The sequence below is a fragment of the Globicephala melas genome, chromosome 15 (genome assembly GCF_963455315.2).
Source record: "Globicephala melas chromosome 15, mGloMel1.2, whole genome shotgun sequence".
In the NCBI taxonomy this organism is placed as follows: Eukaryota; Metazoa; Chordata; class Mammalia; order Artiodactyla; family Delphinidae; genus Globicephala; species Globicephala melas.
In genome coordinates, this window is record NC_083328.1 from 51,343,283 (window position 1) to 51,363,269 (window position 19,987).

The 19,987-nt window shown below is 37.4% G+C and overlaps 1 protein-coding gene across 2 annotated transcripts in view; it reads right to left on the reverse strand.

The window, feature by feature from the left end:
* Positions 1–19,987, reverse strand: part of PLCB1 (phospholipase C beta 1) — a 692,666-nt gene that overhangs the window by 103,441 nt on the left and 569,238 nt on the right. For both annotated transcript variants that reach the window (XM_030872578.3, XM_060284359.2), the window contains exons 19-23: positions 19,429–19,583; positions 16,310–16,474; positions 14,328–14,427; positions 13,409–13,513; positions 12,286–12,395 (exon numbers count right to left, since the gene is read on the reverse strand). In XM_030872578.3, coding sequence (XP_030728438.1) covers positions 12,286–12,395; positions 13,409–13,513; positions 14,328–14,427; positions 16,310–16,474; positions 19,429–19,583 — 635 coding nt within the window. The remainder of the gene's footprint in view (positions 1–12,285; positions 12,396–13,408; positions 13,514–14,327; positions 14,428–16,309; positions 16,475–19,428; positions 19,584–19,987) is intronic.

Below are 19,987 nucleotides of genomic sequence, written 5' to 3' on the forward strand. Positions count from 1 at the left end.
CAGTTAATTCTATTAAAGGACCCAATATTTATGCTTTTCTATGCCCACTGCTCTTGGACGTGTTCTCCAGCACTGACTCTGGACCTGAGCATGTGATTTGCTTTGGTAAAATGAGAGAGTAGCAAACTAGATATAAGCAGTGGATTGAAAAGCCATTTGCAAATGTTTCTTCTCCTTCTCAGACCCCTGCTATAGCCATGGAGGATGAGAGCCCACATGGAGGAGAGCTGAGTCATGTAGACAAGGATATCCTGGACCAGCCAGCCCTGAGCTGACAACATACACTTAAGTGAATCCACCTAAGATTAGCTGAACCTGGTCCAGATCAACAGAACTGCTCAGCTGACCAAATGACTCATGAACAATAATAAGTAGTTGATGTTGTAAGCCACTAAGTTGGGGGATTGTTTGTTATGCAGCAGTAGCTAATTGATACACTGGTTATAAACATCGATTTTGGAGCCAGACTTACCTGGGTTCAATTTCTGGCCCTGCCACTTATTAGTATTGTGATATTGGGCAAGTCACTTAACTGTCTGTCCCTCACTTTCCTCATCTTTATAGATGGGGATACATATGTACTGGGGATCATAATATTATCTATAGTGTAAGGTTGTTTAGAGGATCAAATAAGTTACTATTCATAAAGTGCTTAGAATAATTCCTGGCACAGAGTAAATTTGTGCATGTTAAATAAATAGATAAAACATTTAAGCTTGTATAATACTACCAATAAATAATAATAACAGATACATTAAAACTTATGAAATCTCTACTCCATTCCCTCCAGCAGCTAGTCTGCTATGCCCTGTGCAGAGCAAACATTTAATGTTTGATGAGTAAATGTCGATCTTTATAAAATAATTGCCTCAGTGATTATATACCATTTTAGCGATGCTTTTCAGGGTTCTGCAACTCTTGTCTCAGAATTGCCTTCTGAGTCCAAGGCAGATTTTACTGACAATGAGGCTATCCTGATGCTCTACTTAGTTGTACATTAAGAAAATATATTAGGAAATGGCCAAGAGTCATTTGGAGCTCAATGTTGTGAGATTTTGTTATGTAATTACAGATAGCAGATTGCCTTATGATAACATTTTTAGAAAATGTAAGATGAGAATGAAAATAATGACACATTGTCACAAGTGGCTTTTAATCTGTCCCCCCAAAGCATCTTTAAAACACAAGTTCCAACACTGCTTTTGGTGATGGCAGAACTTATTTTAATTCAACAAACAATCCCTGTTTACCTACCACAGCCTGCTCTGCTCAGAGCTGATGGTATTGAGATGTAAGGGATGAGCCTGGGGTCAGTGGTGGGGCAGGGGGCAGAGTGGGGGCTAAGGAACCTAGGCCAGTGACCTTGGCAGCCTGTAGAACTCAGGATGCAGAACTCTGTCTTCTGAAAAATGGCTACTTTGAATGGGGAAGTTCTGGTATGTTTGTGTTGTTCAGTTACATCCATCAGGAAAAGTCTCCCTAGAATCATTATGCCAAGGGGAGGGATTTCATATTTTTTGTTCAGCAAGAGATTGCAAACTGGAGGCTTAGGGTCCAAATGGAGTGCATTGAAATGTTCTAGGGTCCAAATGGAGTGCATTGAAATGTTCACCCAATGCTGCCAGATTTTAAAAATGAGGAGATTTTACATTAATAAAATGGATCTCTTGCTTCAGTTGAAAAATCAGATGGGGCAACACTGGGCCTGCTTTCCCGCTCTGGATGAGAACGGAGGGGTTTCTGCCTCTTTAAGGACACTCCCCTGTGACTCATTTAGACTTTACCTGCCTCAGTCCTGTAGGCATTTGGGTTTGCAGGAGGTACTTGAGAAGACTGAACTATCATAGATGTTTGACCACACAATTCATAAAGGAAATGCATTTACATTGCACAAGAGAGACTGAAGTAAAGGGAGTGCTGGACAGAGCACTGGGTCATCAGCAAAGTTACCCATTGGCCTTGGTCCTCTGGCTTGAGTACAGTGGGGGTAAAACTTCCTAGCCTCCCAGCCATAGGGGGCGCGCATGGTCACCAAACTCAGCTGCCGGGAAAACAGGAACAGAAGGTGCTCCTGTTCCATGGGCGGCTGATCTTGCCCATTTTTTATATCCAGGCAGGTTTCTGGAAACAGGTGGGGATGAATCAGATTCTTCCCGGTGTGATAGCTGGCTGAAATTAGCCCTCTGGAAGAGGATAGGGAAGAAGAAAATTTTGATGGAGGAAAGCATGGAGGTGATGGAAAGCCAGCTTCCATGAAGGCAATACTGTGTGGCTTCTTTTTGGCAACTAGTTGTAGTGCCCTGGGGGTCTCAGGCTGGAGGTGTATTCAAAATGAACCCAGCAAGCTTATTTTGTCTGTACCAGGTTTGCAGGCATTCCATGGGGCTGTGTGCCCTTGGGAAATCAAGTTCAGTCATTAACTTGAATCAAGATGCAGGAAATAGAAGCTCTGCTTATCAAGGGTACGTAAGACAAAGCCCTTTACATTGCAGAAACTGATATAATGTATGAATTCAAATACATTTTTTAAAAAAATAGATAAATGTTGAGGAAAGGCACTGGCAAACACTTCATAGTTACGACTGAGGATCAAGAGATCACCAAAGTTTGGTGCTGGATTTGAGGTAAGCTTTGGAGAAATCTTGGTCCAGGGGTCCTGGGGATGCCTCCAGGCAGGGTGGACGGCACCACATAACCCTGGGGGGTGCAGGGGCACCCTTGGCACTGTACAGTAACAGGCAGTCAATAGAAATGATGGAAATGAGCAAAATGGACTAGATTTCACGCAATAGGGCAAAGCGAGGCTGTGCCCAGACCTGGAGGGGGAACTCCTGGGAATTCCAGACAATTATTGCCTAGGCTGCGAGGAAAGCTGGGAAACTGACTTTTTGGTGAAATATCTCCCAATTTAAAACCACTGAGATGCCAAACAAAGCACATCTTCAGAGTGCAAGTGGTCCAGAAGCTGCCCATCTGTACCCTCTGCTCAGAGGAGAGAGTTTGCCTGGATTTTCGGGTTTGTGTCAGTCAGCAATGTACCCAGAGCCACCGCTGGAAACGCAGTGGGCGGGGCCAATTGTTCTGCAGCCCCGCCCCGCCCCCCACCTCCTTGCCCCAGGGACCCAGCAAAAGTGGAGAGAAAAGAGCGGGTAAGGAGGACCCTGAATGCTGGGCTAAGGAATTTGGGGCTCCTTGTGTAGACTGACCCTTGTCAGGGATCTCTTAGGATTTTCTGGAAACAGATTTTATTAATTTAGTAAGAATCTATAGTGGCAAATATATCGGACTGATGCTTAAAATATGTTGCTAACAAAGGGCAGTATATACAGATTTGAATTGGCTGTTCCCTATTGGAGATTGACCATAGTAGCAGCTGTAGATCACCGCGTGCCAGACACCGTTACACACGCCAGCTTCGTCGCAGCCAGACAGCGAAGGCAGCCGCTCAACTCCATTATACAGCAAAGAAGTCAGAGGCGTTATTAAAGTCTTTACTAAAGACTTGCTAGAAGGCACACCGTTAAGGGTGCGACTGGTGTTTGAATATATGTCATAGTCTAAAGTTTGAACTTTTCTACTGCACTAGTTCACCCTGTATTCTATCATAATAGCGACTTAAGGAACCACAATAGTAACTTACGTTACTGCGGAGATACAGAGATGTATAAATGTAAAGACCATTCTCAAAGAGCTTACTCTGTTGCACTAAAAAGGCATTCAGGTATTAAAAATTAAATTTTTGATATCATCACTGAAAGGTTGAATAATCCCCACTCTGTGGATATGTGATATGAAATGCAAAAACAAAATTCTTTGCCCCACTCACAAGCATCAGTGGAAGTCAACACTTGTGACTTGCTTTCTCCCCAGTCTTTGTCCAAATATTCTTTTTTATGTGCTTGAATGAAATAAGCCTGAAATTCTTTCGCATTGCACTGGAAATTACAATAGAAACAAAAGAACTAGAAATATCCGTTTTCTCAATTTAATGGTGACTCTTGGGATCCAATTAAACAAATTTCAAGGAAAGAAGGTTCAGAAATTGATATTTCACTTGCACCAAGTTTTGCTTAGCTGGGTAGAGAAAAATCAACTACAGCAGAAGTAGGTCACTGCCCTCCAGTGGCCAAATGAAAGCATTACACTATTTTTCCTTCAAAACATGAAACAGTGTACTTTTTAAAGCCAAGATTTTATAAAAAATAATATTTATAACCTTACTATATCAAAAATAAACAGAAGCGCCTTAAAATATAACACAAGTGGATCAGTAAAAGTATAACTGGAAAGGCCATTTTTACAAGTTTTAGAGACGGAGGAGATGCCATTTGGTATGCTAGTTGAAAAGATTTCTATCCCAGGCACTGAAAATTTGGATCTGATGATGAAGCAAGAGAGAGCTCAAATTTGGGGAATTTAGTGGGGTGGTTAAGATGGTAAGTTAAGGGTCTTCCAAACACCAGAATGTGTTGACTGAGCTACTGGAGGTGTCGGTGTCCTTCCTGAGTCATCTAAAAAGTACAGTCCCTTCCAGGTAGTGGTTAGGATGACAGCATCTTGACTCGGATACTAGATGGGTGAGGGCAAGGGAAAGGTCATCAGTGTTTCCAGAATATTGAGGGCAAGACTCATAATTTCATCATGCAGAAATCCAGTCCACTCAGGACAAATGTGGGCAGTGGATGTGGCTTCATCAAAACTAGCCTTTCCCTTAAGAAAGAGCTTGCTTAAACACACGTACAACTGGTACCTTAAATTTATATTACCTGAATGAAATTAGATGATACATCTACCCCACATTTCTAAAAATTCCAGAACATTTCTAAAAACTATATCCTGATGTATGTGTTCTGAAGCATTGAGGGATGAAGTATGCTAATATTTGCAGGCTACTTTGAAATGCATCAAAAATCAGTTGCAATAATGAAAGGATAGAGGGATTTATAGATGGATATATATGTGATAAAGAAAGTGCATCAAAATTGGAATTGTGGAATCCAGGTGATTGATATATGGGTGTTCTTTTTCAACATCTGTGTATGTTTGAAAATTTTTATAATAAATTATTACAAAACTCTGATATTTTTAAGAGTTTACCAAAGTGAGTTAAAGCAAAAGACAGCTTTAAGGAGCTGAATAAATTCATCTGTTGACTTCAGTTTTTGTCATCATATGTGTCATCATACAAAGAAATCATCAGCATTCACATGGTGTCTCTTTGTTGAAGCCTTAGTGACAGCTGCAAGTTGCATACACATGTGTAAATTTTTACTACAGTCTTTCTCCAGACTTTAAGGACTAGGAGAGCATCTGATTTTTCTCATCATTATATCTCTATATTGCCCAGCATGGTGACTGATGCAGCGTGTTAAAAAAAACTTTTATTAAATGAATGCATTAAGACATCCACAGTTTGTTTCCTCCTCATGTATAATCAATAGATGTAGTATCAGTGACAAAATCCTGAAACTAAAGAACCATCTAAATGTTAATGTTAAAAAATATTTTTGAATGAATGAATCAATGGGTGAAAAATATGAAGATGCTGCTCTTTCTGTGTCTGTGGCTGGAGAATCTGCCTTTAGTTCATAATTGCAACAGCTTATTTAGAAAGAGATTAAAGGGTGACAGCTCTGCTGACTATTTTGTGTTGCCTGTGTCACCATTCCTACCAGCTTTAATTTGTTGGAAATATTTTGATACAGTCTCCAAAGAAATCAGCAGAAATGAATTCTTTGAGTTAGGCAGAAATCAAGGATTCCTCCTTTAAAGAAAACATGGGCCAAACACCCTTCACATTCATCTTTTGGAAATGTATCTTTTATATTAACTAAGCAAATCATTTGTCAAAGACTATCATCAATCACTCACAGAACAGATTCTGGACAATCCCCCAAGGAGAGTTTCTCCTGTAGCTCTTCCCAGGTTCCTGAGATTGAACTGACATTTTAGAGTGGATGGAATTAATGGCTATTCAATTCCATGTGGGGAGAGCCAGGTGCTTGGGAGAGACAGATGCAGGGCTCCAAAGCATTGGTTCTAAATGTGTGGTCCCTGGACCAGCATCATTAGCATCGCTACAAACTTAGAAACGCCAATTCTTGGTCTACCTCAGACCTACTGAACCAGAAACTCTGGGGTTGGGCCCAGCAATCTGTGCTTTTAGGAGCCATCCAGGTGATCCCGATACATACTAAAATCTGAGAGTTTTGCTACTCAAAATATCATCCAGCCCAGCAGCGTCAGCATCACCTGGAATCTTGTCAGAAATGCAGAATTTTGTGCCCTGCTCCAGACCCATTAAATCTGAATCTGTATTGAAACAAGATCCCTGAGTGATCCGTATGCACATTAAAATTTGAGAAACCTTGCTGTAAAGCAGAGTGAAAAACTTTGTCATTTAGTCATGCTTTTATAATCCCTATGGTATTGGTCATGGCATGGATTCTGGATTCATCGCTGTTTTAGGCAGATGAACCCAAAGCCCCTCATTAGAATCCATTGAAATTTTAAAAATTGTTATGGAGGAGGTCTGTAAAAGCAGTGGAATTGAACTGTTCATTGAGTAGTTTTAACTCAAGTGAATATATGGTCTTCTCTTGAGATCTCATTTAAAAAGACCCTGGTTCCTCCATTTATTGGCCATTGATACTAAGCAAGTCACTCTATCATTATAAGCAACTGTCCCCTCTTCTAAAAATGGGGACTATATGTTTGTGCTAGTTCAGGCCCAGTTTTACCCAGGGTATCCAATCAAAGTGCCTTGTAAACTCCAAAACTGTGTAGAAATGAAAGGGACAGGGTCATTATCTAAAGGCCATTACCTAAAAGGCAAACTTTCTCTTCCTACTTTATTGGATGCTTTAAAGTTCAGGGATGGTGAGAAACTATTGTTTCTGTAAGTTGGTATTTTTTTTTCTTTTCTTTCAAATTTTTATTTTAGATCATAGCACGTATGTATTTGACTTAAACCTGGAATACTACACTTACGAGTCTTTGCAGAAAATAAATTCATGTGACTCCATAAAAATTTTCTTTAAAATAACATGACATTACTTCTGTGATATATGTGGCATATTTTTATACACATGCAAGTGAAAAATTAGAATGAAATGGTCCTTGATCTATAATTTAAAAATATTAAAAGAGAAAATTTCTTAATATTTTTTATCAAACTATGGGACTATCACCATCATTATCAAGAAACATTTATTTAGTGTATGTATTTTTCTAAGTACAGAGGTTTTTTTGAGATATAATTGACATATAACATTATATTAGTTTCAGATGTACAACATAATGACGCCATACTTGTATATATTATGAAATGATCACCACAATAAGTCTAGTTAACATCCATCACCACACAGAGTTACAAACATTTCCTTGTGATGAGACCTCTTAAGACCTACTCTCCTGGAAACTTTCAAGTATACACACGGTATTATTAACTATAGTCACCATGCTGTACATCACACCCCTAGGACTTAGAGCTTCTTTATAAGCTAAAGTATAACCCCTCCCACCTCCCCAACTACCTCTAATATTTGTTTCTCTTTTATGTTAGTTGGTATTTTGCTAAATCATTATTTGAGGAGGAAGAGAATCCAAAATGACCACTAAACCTCATCTTTGATTTTAGTGCCAAGTTCTTGGACAGTGGGTAAAGCGCCAAGCTCCCATCTTGGAAAATTTAAATGACACCCAAGGCCTTATTAAGTTTAAACACTCTAACTTTTTGAGAGCACCACCTTGGATTTTTTTCTGTTGGATTATCCTACTGGTAAAGTTCATACCATACCATAGGGTCTTTTTCTTTTCAAATAATCAATCCCATTGAAGATGCCCACAGTGCCATACACAGAATTAGGAAATAAATTATTTTAGATAAATTTCAGTTCACTTATAAGAGCATGTGAATCTGACAACTTAAAAAAGTAGACCTGGGCTTCCCTGGTGGCGCAGTGGTTGAGAGTCTGCTCTCCGACGTAGGGGACACAGGTTCGTGCCCTGGTCCAGGAAGATCCCACATGCCGCGGAGCGGCTAGGCCCGTGAGCCATGGCCGCTGAGCCTGCGCGTCCGGAACCTGTGCTCCACAACAGGAGAGGCCACAACAGTAAGGGGCCCGCGTACCGCAAAAAAATAAAATAAAATAAATAAATAAATAAATAAAATAATAAAATAAATAAATAAAGTAGGCCTCTTGGAATAAATGAAATTTGAATACTACCAAACAGCTTTCTCTTTTCAACATCAAAAGAATGTGAAGACCACTCACACACCTTCACTTGTATCATGCACACACAGGTGATAGAGGGCCAGCAGGCAGTGTACAAACTAGCCGAATAGATCCCACATATATAAACCTAACTTACTGAAGAACAAGTTCTAATAATATCCAGTGATTTAAAGGGAGAAATCTTGACATTTGATTCAACAGAAAATTCAATTCAAAGGATTATTATTTAAAGTAAAGGTCTTATATTCTGTGGTCAGTCATCCAGGTGACCTGCTACAGAGGACAGAAAGATGCAAAAGGGCTAGTTCTTATTAAAGTTTAGTAGAAAATTACAGTTTTGTTATTGAGGTAGTGAGATGTGGTGTGGTGTAGACCCTTGCTACTCAAGGTGTGGACCATGGAAGTGTTATCCCATCGCCTGGGGCTGGTCAGAGATGTTGAGCCTCAGGCCCTAGTCCAGACCTATGTTATTAGATGGGATCAGCATGTTATTATGATGCCTTGGTCTGCACATTAAACTTCTAGAAGTGTTGGTGTGGAACATGAGTTCTGGAGCTAGGTTGCTTGGATTTCAATCCCAACTCTGCTCCTTAGTAGTTGTGTGGCACTGGACAAGGAACAGAATCTCTCAGTGCCTCAGTTTCTTCATCTGTTAAACAGCAATAAAAATAGTCGTTAAGAAATACGGATGTTTTAGGACTTAATGTGTTAATAAACATTAAAAGGCTCAGAATGGTGCCAGGTACATTGTAAGCACTCAGTAAAATGTTTCTGCACTCCTTGACATGCTAAAAACAAGTCATGTTCAAATATTGCATTTGGAATATCACATAATATTTTGCAGTCAGTACATTGGATATTTACTTTATTCTCTTTAGAGGTGTGTTTTATTTTATTATTATTTTTTATTTATTTATTTATTTATATTTTTTTGCGGTATGCGGGCCTCTCACTGCTGTGGCCTCTCCCGTTGCGGAGCACAGGCTCCAGACGTGCAGGCTCAGCGGCCATGGCCCACGGGCCCAGCCACTCCACGGCATGTGGGATCCCCCCGGACCGGGGCACGAACCCGTGTCCCCTGCATCGGCAGGCGGACCCCCAACCACTGCGCCACCAGGGAAGCCCTAGAGGTGTATTTTAAAAATAGAAAATAAAAATGTTACTGATGTCTCATTAGTCATCTGTATTAACCACATTAAACTATTAGGGCTGTGGAACATTTTCTTTTAAATTAAGAACTTTTGTAAAGAAAAATATATATACATAGAAAACATGCTAGAAGGACATACATCAAAAGTGTTAACAGTATCTGCAAGATTACTGAGAAGCCTTTTTGTTTCTTTGTTTTTAAACAATATTTTATTTAGAGAAATAACTATAAATATGATAAAGCCTTTGTTATGATTCAGATTAGGCAAACTTCTATGACTTTACTAACACATCATCCTGAATTGTGACTTTAAAAGAGACAAAATAAATCCAGCAACTCAAATCTCTGTTATCCCTTAACTTCCAATTATATACTGGAATTATATATATATTTGTAATTCTATCTACCTATCTATCTATCTATTTCACATGATCTGAAACAAATGTCTGCTGTTCAAAGCATGGGGGAATTTTCAACTTTCCTACTTATTTGGTTTGCAAAGTACTCTATGAAGATAATTTAGTAGACTGTTTCAATTCTGGGAATATTTTGTAGTCCAACAAAGTCTTTCATTTTCAAATAGAAATGACCTTTATAACTACCAAGTTAAAAGGATTATACTAAAAAAGTCTTTGCTGCTAAAATAGTGTCTCCAGTGCCTGCCATGTCCTAGATAGAATTTTCTTTTGAGAAAACCAGTTACTTATTTTCAGTGGCCTCATTCAAACAAACTTACATTATTACAAGACAAGATAAAGGGCATACTGGTGTTCAAAGGTGTGAAATGACTTTCCTCTCCCAGCATTACATGGTAGGGCAAATGACTTTTTTCTCAAGCTTTAAAAATGAGGTCAGTTAAGGGTTTAGACATTTCAAAGGAAAAAATTGTATTTTCTCTATTGCCATATGGAATCTATGTGATTCAGTGCCTCTAAAATTATTTCTAAAATTGCAAATGTTCAAATATTCTTTGAGTTTAATCAGCATTACTGAAAATCCTTATGACCATCATTTTTAGAGGAGAAACAAAAAAATGTTGACCTAAAATTCTACTTCTGTATTTTTATAACCATTAGTATTACATTCTCCCCAAATAGCTTTTTTAAAAAAAAAAAAATTGAAGTATAGTTGATTTACAATGTTGTGTTAGTTCCAGGTGTACAGCAAAGTGATTCAGTTATACATATACATGTATATGTATATATATATTCTTTTTCAGATTCTTTTCCACTATAGGTTGTTAAAAGATATTGAATTCTCTGGGCTATACAGTAGGTCCTTGTTGATTATCTATTTTGTATATAATAGTGTGTATCTGTTAATCCCAAACTCCTAATTTGGAAGTAAATTCATGTCTACCATTAGACATAATTTTCCAGCAGTGTAAAATTTCCCTATAATACTGCATACAACAGAAAGCATTATTTATAAAACTTTCCAGTCTAACTTTAAATTTCATCAGAGAGGATGATATGTATTTATTGGTTCTATAGGATATGATGCCTGCAGTATAAATAAGAGCCCAGAAAATTTTACTGATGTTAAATATTTTTCTTTTTTACATTTCATTTTCTCTCATGTTCAATTAACTCAACATCTTAGATCAAAAATTTCTAAAATTCTATACAAAAAACAAGGAAATAATCATAAATGTGCTCAAAAACATATTTATGTGATGTTCACTGAAGATCTGTTTAAAATAGTGAAGCATTCAAGATATCCAACAATAGGAGATTGGAAAAATAAATTATGTACATATGTACGATAGAACATTATGAAGTTATTAAAAGTCATGTAGAAGAATATTTTAAGGCATGCAGAATGTTTGCATTAAGTGAAAATAAAAGGTTAAAACACAGATTGTGAATATTATCTCATTTTATGAAAAAGTATTAATTGTGCATAAAAAGATGAGCTACATATATACCCCATATTTACAGTGTTATCTCTGGGTGGCTTGGGTGTTTGGATTATAGGTGAATTATTTGGGATTTTCTTTTCTCATTTTTATTTTAAAAATTTTCTATGATAAGCCTAGGTTTCTTTATTCGTTTGGAATAAGAAAAAGATGATTTAATAAATAACGTCAACTTTAACGGACTTGCTATTAGTTATAGTTACCCAAACAATTTTCAAGGTTTTCTTTTCTATACTGATAACTCTCCATTTTTCTCATGTTTCCCTGAATTTAACCTCTGAACATTCAAATGAAATATGAAAATAGCTAGTTTCTATCATTATTTGTAATATTGCTGTCATCTCCAATAATCATTAAATTCTATTTCAGTCTACACAGAGGCTCCATATTTTTAAACTTACTTCTATTATTTCTAGAACCTTCCTTAATTATTCTTTGCATAGTGACATCTAATTTAGAATAATACACCAATTATTTTGGGAATATGTATTATAATACATATATATACAGTAATAATAGTAATGACTTTATGGCTCACACTACACACCAGGCACTGTGTTAAGTAACTTATGTATTGTAAGAAATCACAAAAACACTTTGAAAACCCTGTACTTTAAATTAAAGACAAAAGAAAACACCAAATAACTTGATGATCATCTTCTTTTTTAAGTGCCTTATTCACCTTTAATCAACATGAAATTATCTAGAAACTTTCCCCTGAAACAGCAAGATGTGTACTGTTTAATGTGATCACAAAATAAGATGCTGGTGGTGGCCACAGAATGCCAAAAGAGAATGAAATACGAAAAATTCAGGGTATCATATAGATGTTTTGGGAGATGAGGCTGAACTCCATCAAAGTGGTTTTCCAATGTGTTCTTTTCTTCTCCTGAGGGGTGATGTTATGTAGGCAAAGCCAGCAACGAGATGTGGCAATCATGCTTCACGCTGTGCCCAAAACTAGAACACCCTCTCACCTCTTTCTTTACTTCTTCTTCATCTTCCAGCGTCAAAGCTGCCAGTTGTTTAGCTCTCTGCTCCATCAGATTCACATATCGGATTGGATTTGACAAAGCTTCAATCACATCTAAATAGGGAAGAGACATTTTAGATCCAAAGGTCCTGGAGATATTGATTATCCACCATCCATCAATCCATCCATCCATTCAATCACCCATCCATCCATGCATTTGTTCATTATCTATTTACTTACCTATCCATTTACTGATTCACCATCCATCTTCCATCCTTCCATCTACCCATATGACTATCTACTTATCCATCCAACATTTTGGAAATGGACAAGAGTGAGGACCCTTTGCTGAACCCTCAGGAAGAGAGAACTCAAAGGAGGTCATCTCTGAGAGCTAAACTGGACAAGCTCCAACTCAGGATGCCTCAATACTCCAAATTTTATAGTTTATTTTTGAGTGTTTCATCCATTCCAGCAATGGCCCACACACCTGTCTTATTTGGGCCAAACGGTGTTTCATAATGGAGATATTTCACATAAAAAGACTGCTTTCCAAACTGTTGAAAAACTCAATGACTTGGCAATATGGGTCTCATTTGCACATGATACTGTCTAGCTGGAGTGAGTTATAGCTGCCATCTTTGGATGGGGCATGTGCTCTAAGGCTACCAGAGTCTCCACCACTCCCCAGTACCTTGCACTCAGGCCACTTGACAGTATAAGCATTTAAATTTATGATTCCTGGTTGACATCATCATAAATTAATTCCTCTAATTTAGGATTTCACCCATGGAAAGGATCAGGGTTCTAAAACTGGCTGAAGGCAAATTCATTGCACAGGCCTAGATAGACTGTACAGTATCAGGTAGCATTGGTTAGAAAGTACTGGGTCCATGAGAATCGTATTACCCAATGGATAAAAATGGTCAATACTTTATGGGGACTTAAATTAAACTACAATTTATTCACAAAGGCTTGATCAATTTACCTCTAAACATTCATACAAACATAGAGGTAATTCTGAGGCCAGAATCTCCTGCCTTTGTTTGGCCCACTTTGCTTTCCACTAAGTCACAAAAATATGGATGACCCCAGATGGAAATATCCTTTTGAGTTAGGTTGTTTACCTGCATATGTATCTGGGACATAGTCCTTCACCTCTATGTAGACAAAGAGAGCTGGCAGCATCAGAGGCTGGTTCCTTTCATTCCTCAGACAGATGTAGTGATAGCCTGGAGGGTGACATCATACCGTGCATCATATTTTCTTGTAACACAGGAACATCTATTTGACATGTGTGTTTATTTTAGGTGACTTTGGGTGACAAACAGCTCACTTCTTTCTCATTTTAATCATATGGTTTTGAGTGGTAGGGTACTATTTTTCTCATCAGACAGGAAAACAATGTTGATGCTGATTTTTTTTCCTTTTACCATGTTTATCCCCACAAGAGAGAACTTGAAACCATATGTCATACATTGAATTATTGATCCAAATTTATCCCTTGTATATGATTTCTTGACTTGGGGCTTAGCCTGCTTTGGACAATGGGATGTTAGTGATGTAGTACAAGCAGAGGCTTAAAATGCACTTGCAGAAACAGGTGTGCCCTTATGCATTCCACTGGGCTGCCATGAGATGTCTGTGGGCGCCACTGCTCCTTCAGCTGGGGTCCCTGAATGAGCAGATGTGGGAAGACCTAAGCCCAGCCCACAGCCTAAAGCACAACTATATGGCTGAGACTTGCCAAACCCCGCCACCCCACAGACCTGTGAGCATGAAGATAAAACACTTGTTATAAGCCTTTGAATCTTCCGATAGTTTGTTACACATAATTAACTGGCAAGAGTTGACTTGTCTACTGATCATAGCATGTCACAAAAACATAAAACTGCCAGATTTAAATACATAAATTTATAGTCCTTTTTATGTAACAAAACACCAAAGCAACAAATGGATTCCTAGATCATTCTTTAACAATCATGTAAGGCAGTGATGGTTTTCTCGACAACTTTGATAAAAAGTTTCTCACCACGCTATCCATACCTGGTCGAATTGCTTGTACTGGCAAGATTCGGTGACCAATAAATTTACCTCCTTCTTCATAAACTGCTATCCTCAAACAGGCCAGAGAAGGAAGAACTACCTATAGGACATTAACAGTACATGTGGTTACAAGAAGGAGCAACTGCAAGAAAGAATTAGAAAGGTAGTATTTAAACTGGCCCCACTTTTCCAAATCCAAGAAGTTTCTACTGAGCGAATTGATAAAAAGCTAAGTTGTTGGTCTATAATTTAGATTTTCAAAAAGAGAAGGATTACCAGAGATGTGGCTTCATCTATGTTTCCTCACCTTGTCCAAATGAGGAATCTGTTCAACAAATAGACCATTTTCTTTTGACATGAACAGTCTCAAGGTAGAAATGACAGAAGTTCTATGTTTAGAGACAGAGTTGGTGGTTTTATCACTGTTTGAGCATTCACTATTATATTTTCAAAGTAAATTACTTTTATAATTTGGAGCAAAAGCAAAAATTAAAAAGTAGCTTTCAAGGATAACTTTTAGAATGGGATTGATTTATATATTTGTAAATTCCCAAATTAGCCAAAAGTACTGCTCACTTTTTCCCCCCAATGTAAAACATATGGAGTACACATATTCCACGTCAAGAACATGAGGCCAATTGTATCCTTACATATTTATTTCTTTGGTAACATAAACAAACTAACATTTATTGACTATTTTCAGTGTGTTCGATATTTTCTAAATGTTTTCAGTGTATTAGGGAATACTTATAATAACTCTATGAAGCAGACAGTATTATTAAATCCAATTAGCCTATTAAAAAAAAAACCCTGAAGCACAGAGACCTTTACCATAGATATTCTCTCCACAAAAGACTGCCTTTGTAGATATTTTGGCCAGATAAAAGCAAAGGGTGGGCTTCCCTGGTGGCGCAGTGGTTGAGAGTCCGCCTGCTGATGCAGGGGACACGGGTTCGTGCCCCAGTCCGGGAAGATCCCACATGCCGCAGAGCGGCTGGGCCCGTGAGCCATGGCCGCTGAGCCTGCGCGTCTGGAGCCTGTGCTCCACAGTGGGAGAGGCCACAACAGTGAGAGGCCCACATACCGAAAAAAAAAAAAAGCAAACGGTAAGTATCCACTCTACTTTCTACTAGACTTAGCATCTCCCTTTGTGTGTGAAGCATGTGTGAAAATGATTTGCTTTCTGGTGAAGGCAGAGGGAAAGCCCAGTTGAATATAAAAGATTTTAACTCTATCAGACAGACTCCAGACAAGCTACAAAGACCAGCACCAGTGGCTGGAGATTCTAGGGAGTTTAATTAATATACTTTTTAAAGGAAATATGGACTTCCTTTCTCTTCGCTACCATATTATTCCCTACTTCCCACTCTACTTCATTTGAATTATAGTGAAAACATATCATTTATCACTTGTATTATGAGAGGCTATGAGTTAAATTTATATCTTATTCTGGCCTTCCAAATGAGGTATCCTAGAATTAACTGATTTACAATGCAATTATGAAAAATCCAAAAAAGTAACTCATGGAAATCTTGAATAGTTTTTAACATACCTTTGAAAATGCTATTGCATTATTAATGTGTAAATTCCCAAATGAAGCAACCGATAATTCCTCATTTTATTTTTTCCCCAGTGTAAAACACCTAGAAGATGCAGTAACATCTCATATTAAGGACACTAGACCAACCTTTTTTTTTTTTTTTTTAATTATTATTATTATTTTTTTATTTTTTTTTTAACATCTTTATTGGGGTATAATTGCCCTACAATGGTGTGTTAGTTTCTGCTTTACAACAAAGTGAATCAGTCATACACAAACATATGTTCCCATATGTCTTCCCTGTTGCGTCTCCCTCCCTCCCACCCTCCCCATCCCACCCCTCCAGGCTGTCACAAAGCACCGAGCCAATATCCCTGTGCCATGCGGCTGCTTCCCACTAGCTATCTACCTTACTGCGTTTGTTAGTGTGTATTAGACCAACCTTTTTGAACACAATGGGTTCTTCTTCCCAGACAGGATTTACAGCATTTCCTTGTGATGTCTTTGTCTTAAATGCCTTCCTCCTTGTGTCCACAGGCAAACCAAACATATCCACTTCCACATAAGTCCCAACTTTCTTATCAGAGAGAAACTGACCTGAAATAATCTAGAAAGTAATAAAAAAGGAACTCTTGATAAATGAGTAACAATGATATAAGAGAATACTTTAGGGAGGTACAAATGCTGATGGTGAATGTTGAACCATAATCGAAATAAAATAGAAACCAGAGTACAAATATGATTTCTTTTTCGGTTAAGGAATTTGTAGAGGAATACTGAAAATGCTGAGGTTAGAAGTCAATTAATAAGACAAAGTTTTATAGGAGGAAGTAAATGAAAAAGTATCAAAAGTTTGATGAGATTACGCCTTTGCATTTGAGAGATACATCTATTAAACGTTAAAGATTGATCTGTAGAGCCTTTATCTGAATATAAATGTTTTTCTAATACTTAAAAATGTTATAAGAGAAAAAAATTCTCATTTTAGCATGATTGTAAATGAAATTAAAAGGTCATTTAAGAGTACAAATTTAAAACATAACACACTAGAAAGTCTAGCATTTAAAAAACTTCCTCTTGTTCATAAAATTCTACTTGAAAGAATGGTTATAACATCATGCTATTCCAATTCTCAAAGCTGTTACACTTTAAATAAAAAGCCACAATGATGATAAAAAAAATACTGAAAACAAATAATGACCTTAAACCATTAAGCCCAATTTATCATCACTCCTAACCTCATCTGGTTAGCCATCCACACAGTAGTGGGTATCCTTTGCCTAGCTATAAAATTAATGAATATTGTGGAGTTAAATGAGATTTTAAAATTACATGCTCATAAAATGTCTCCCACGTCTGCTTCTTTTTCTAACCGAATTTTCAGACTCTGAGGCGTCCTCTGCTTTAACAGAGAGGGGAGCAAGAAAGCAAGTGCTGATGGAGCAGACCCAGAGATCTGATCTGGGTTGTCTTGTTGACAAACCTTCACTTTCTGAGCTCTGGCTGGTGAAAGGGGACAAAATTACCAAGATTGTGGCTGGGCCAGAAGTGAGACACAGTGGCGGCCTGAGGCTGGCCATCAGAGGCTGAGTGAGGCCAAAGGCAGCTATATGCTGATGTGGCCAGAGATGCCATACAAGATAGAGAGAAAGCCATGAGGAAGAGGCTGTCTGAATTTACCCTGGGACAACTCATTTCTCCTGAATGTTCTCTTTGCCTGGGTGCATGAGACCTGCAGGCAACAATCTCTTTGTTTAATTTCAGGTTCTTCTTAAGAACAACTTAGCTGACATTTTACAACATGTTTGAAACTTCCAAGTTAAGCGATGAGTCACATTGGGAATTCAGATGCATCAAAGATGTTGTGTACTTAAGAGTTTGATTAAAGCAGAGTCCTTAACTAAATTAATGACACTGAGCTTCAATGCTCTCCTCAGTAAAATAGGATGATGGAACACCACTGGAGCTCACAAGTCCATTTTGGCACGATAAATTCTATGTCAGGGGTTCAAAACAAAGGTAGTACTAGGCAGAAGTGAGCCACATCCTGGCTCCAGGTGTAATGTTGAAGGCAGGACTCAGCTGCAGGTCTCTGATGCATCATGGCCTGTCCATTCAGAGGACACTGACATCTCCAGAACACTGTCTCCATTCTGGACTCAAGCAGCAGTGTACACCTGCCTGGGACTCAACTGTTTCCCCTCAACTTCTCTATGTCATTGTTTATAATCCTGTCTCTATGTCATTGTTTATAATTGCTTACATTGTCATAGTGGAATTTTCAAGAAAAAATAAATATGCAAGTAAACATATAAAACAAGACGAGCTGACAAACGAGGACAAAAGATTATTATTTTGTCAAAATATTTTTAAGTGGACCCAACTATAACTACAATTGACAAGGATTCTAAAAATAACATTTTATCAGTGTGTGATACTTAAGAGTTTATCTTAAACTTGACAGGAATTAAACATCCTCTGCTGAAAACAATTTCCTAAACTAAATATAATCTTGACGCTTTGATTCTGCCAAGTTCACTCTGCAGATATACAGTGTGAAATAATTTCAAATGATATCACTGTGAGACACTTCACTGCAATTTTATTTTTAATCGTTGGTGTAAATAACATAAATTTTAAAGTAAAATGGGCTCAACAAGATTAGGGTAGATATAAATTAGTGAAATTGTGACAGAGCATTTTTTTTTTGCACAGTTTTTTATATGCCTTTAGTTTAGGGTCAATTGGAAAACTGAATTTATGCCCGATTAAAAAATGTTTCTTAGTTCTGCACTTATCCAGTTAAACAGAAAAGAAATGAAACTTTAAAATGTAAATGCAACTTAAATACAACAACCACAGGCTTATAGGATTCATGTAAAAAGCTCTTTATAAAAATGATTTCCCATTCATAGTATTAAAAATGTTTTCTCACGACTAAAAAAAAATTGTATCTCCTGTAATATCAATTTCAAAGACTGCAGAAATCATTTGGAATTAATATTTTGAGGGTCAGATGTATGCTTAATGACATGATTCTTGTATTTAATATCATTACTACGTGTTATAAATCCCTGAATACTCTGATAGATTTTCAAAAGCCATGCTATGGTAACTTGAGAGCTTTTATTCAATATTTAACAATTTATTAAGAGAATATTTTTTTCTCTAATTTTGCTCAGTTTGGCTATTTTCCTAGGACTAATGGGGGGGGGGGAAGACCAGAAGATTTCTTCAGTATAAGTCAGTAATTTTCGTGGTAAATTTCACCATGGAATCTTTACACCAAAAGAAAGGACAAGCCATGGTGAATCTCACCAACTTGTCTTATTAATTTTGGGTCTGATTTTTACCCTATTAAAAGTGGGGCTTAGTCCGTTTACTTCATGCATGTAGCTTTTGAAAACTGCTAATTCAGATTTAGTCCTTGAAGAAAAAAATGTAAGAAAGAAGTGAAGACTTTGCTGGGAATTAAATTCTTCATGACTGAACTACTTTACACAAAATAGGTGATGTTGAAGACTTTTGCTGGGTACAATTGTGTGATAGGGTAGCACATACCTTAACAGATAAAGTGTTGGCCACGATTCCATCCACAATGCCTTCAGTGAATGGATCAAAGTGCTTGTCAGGTCTCCTCATGAACTCTGGCTTCAGTCTGTAGCCACTTTTCCCATTGTATTCATACATCCCCATGTTTATTTGCATAGCCAGGTCTGCATATCAAAAACACAAACTTTATTGTGATTGTATTTATACTTGGAGCAAAAAAAAAAAAGATTGTATTACAGTTCACTTTTGTTCCTCCTTTAAAAATAAAGATTTAATCATTATAGAAACAGGAAGTACAGACAAGAAAAAGAAATTGAGCGGTCATCTCCAAATCCAGAGGTAAACCACTACCAACAGGTTGGTATATATCCTGTTTTTCTAATTCAGATATATTTTGAAAATGCAGTATGTCCATTTCATTAAATATTCGTCTGCTTTAATTTTAACAACTGTATAAACTTCTTTTGAATAGATATGTCTGAATACACGGTTTATAACAGCCCCCTCTCTTCCAAGTTTTTGTCATTACGTATAATGTTTTGATGAACATCATTGTGATGAAATCTTT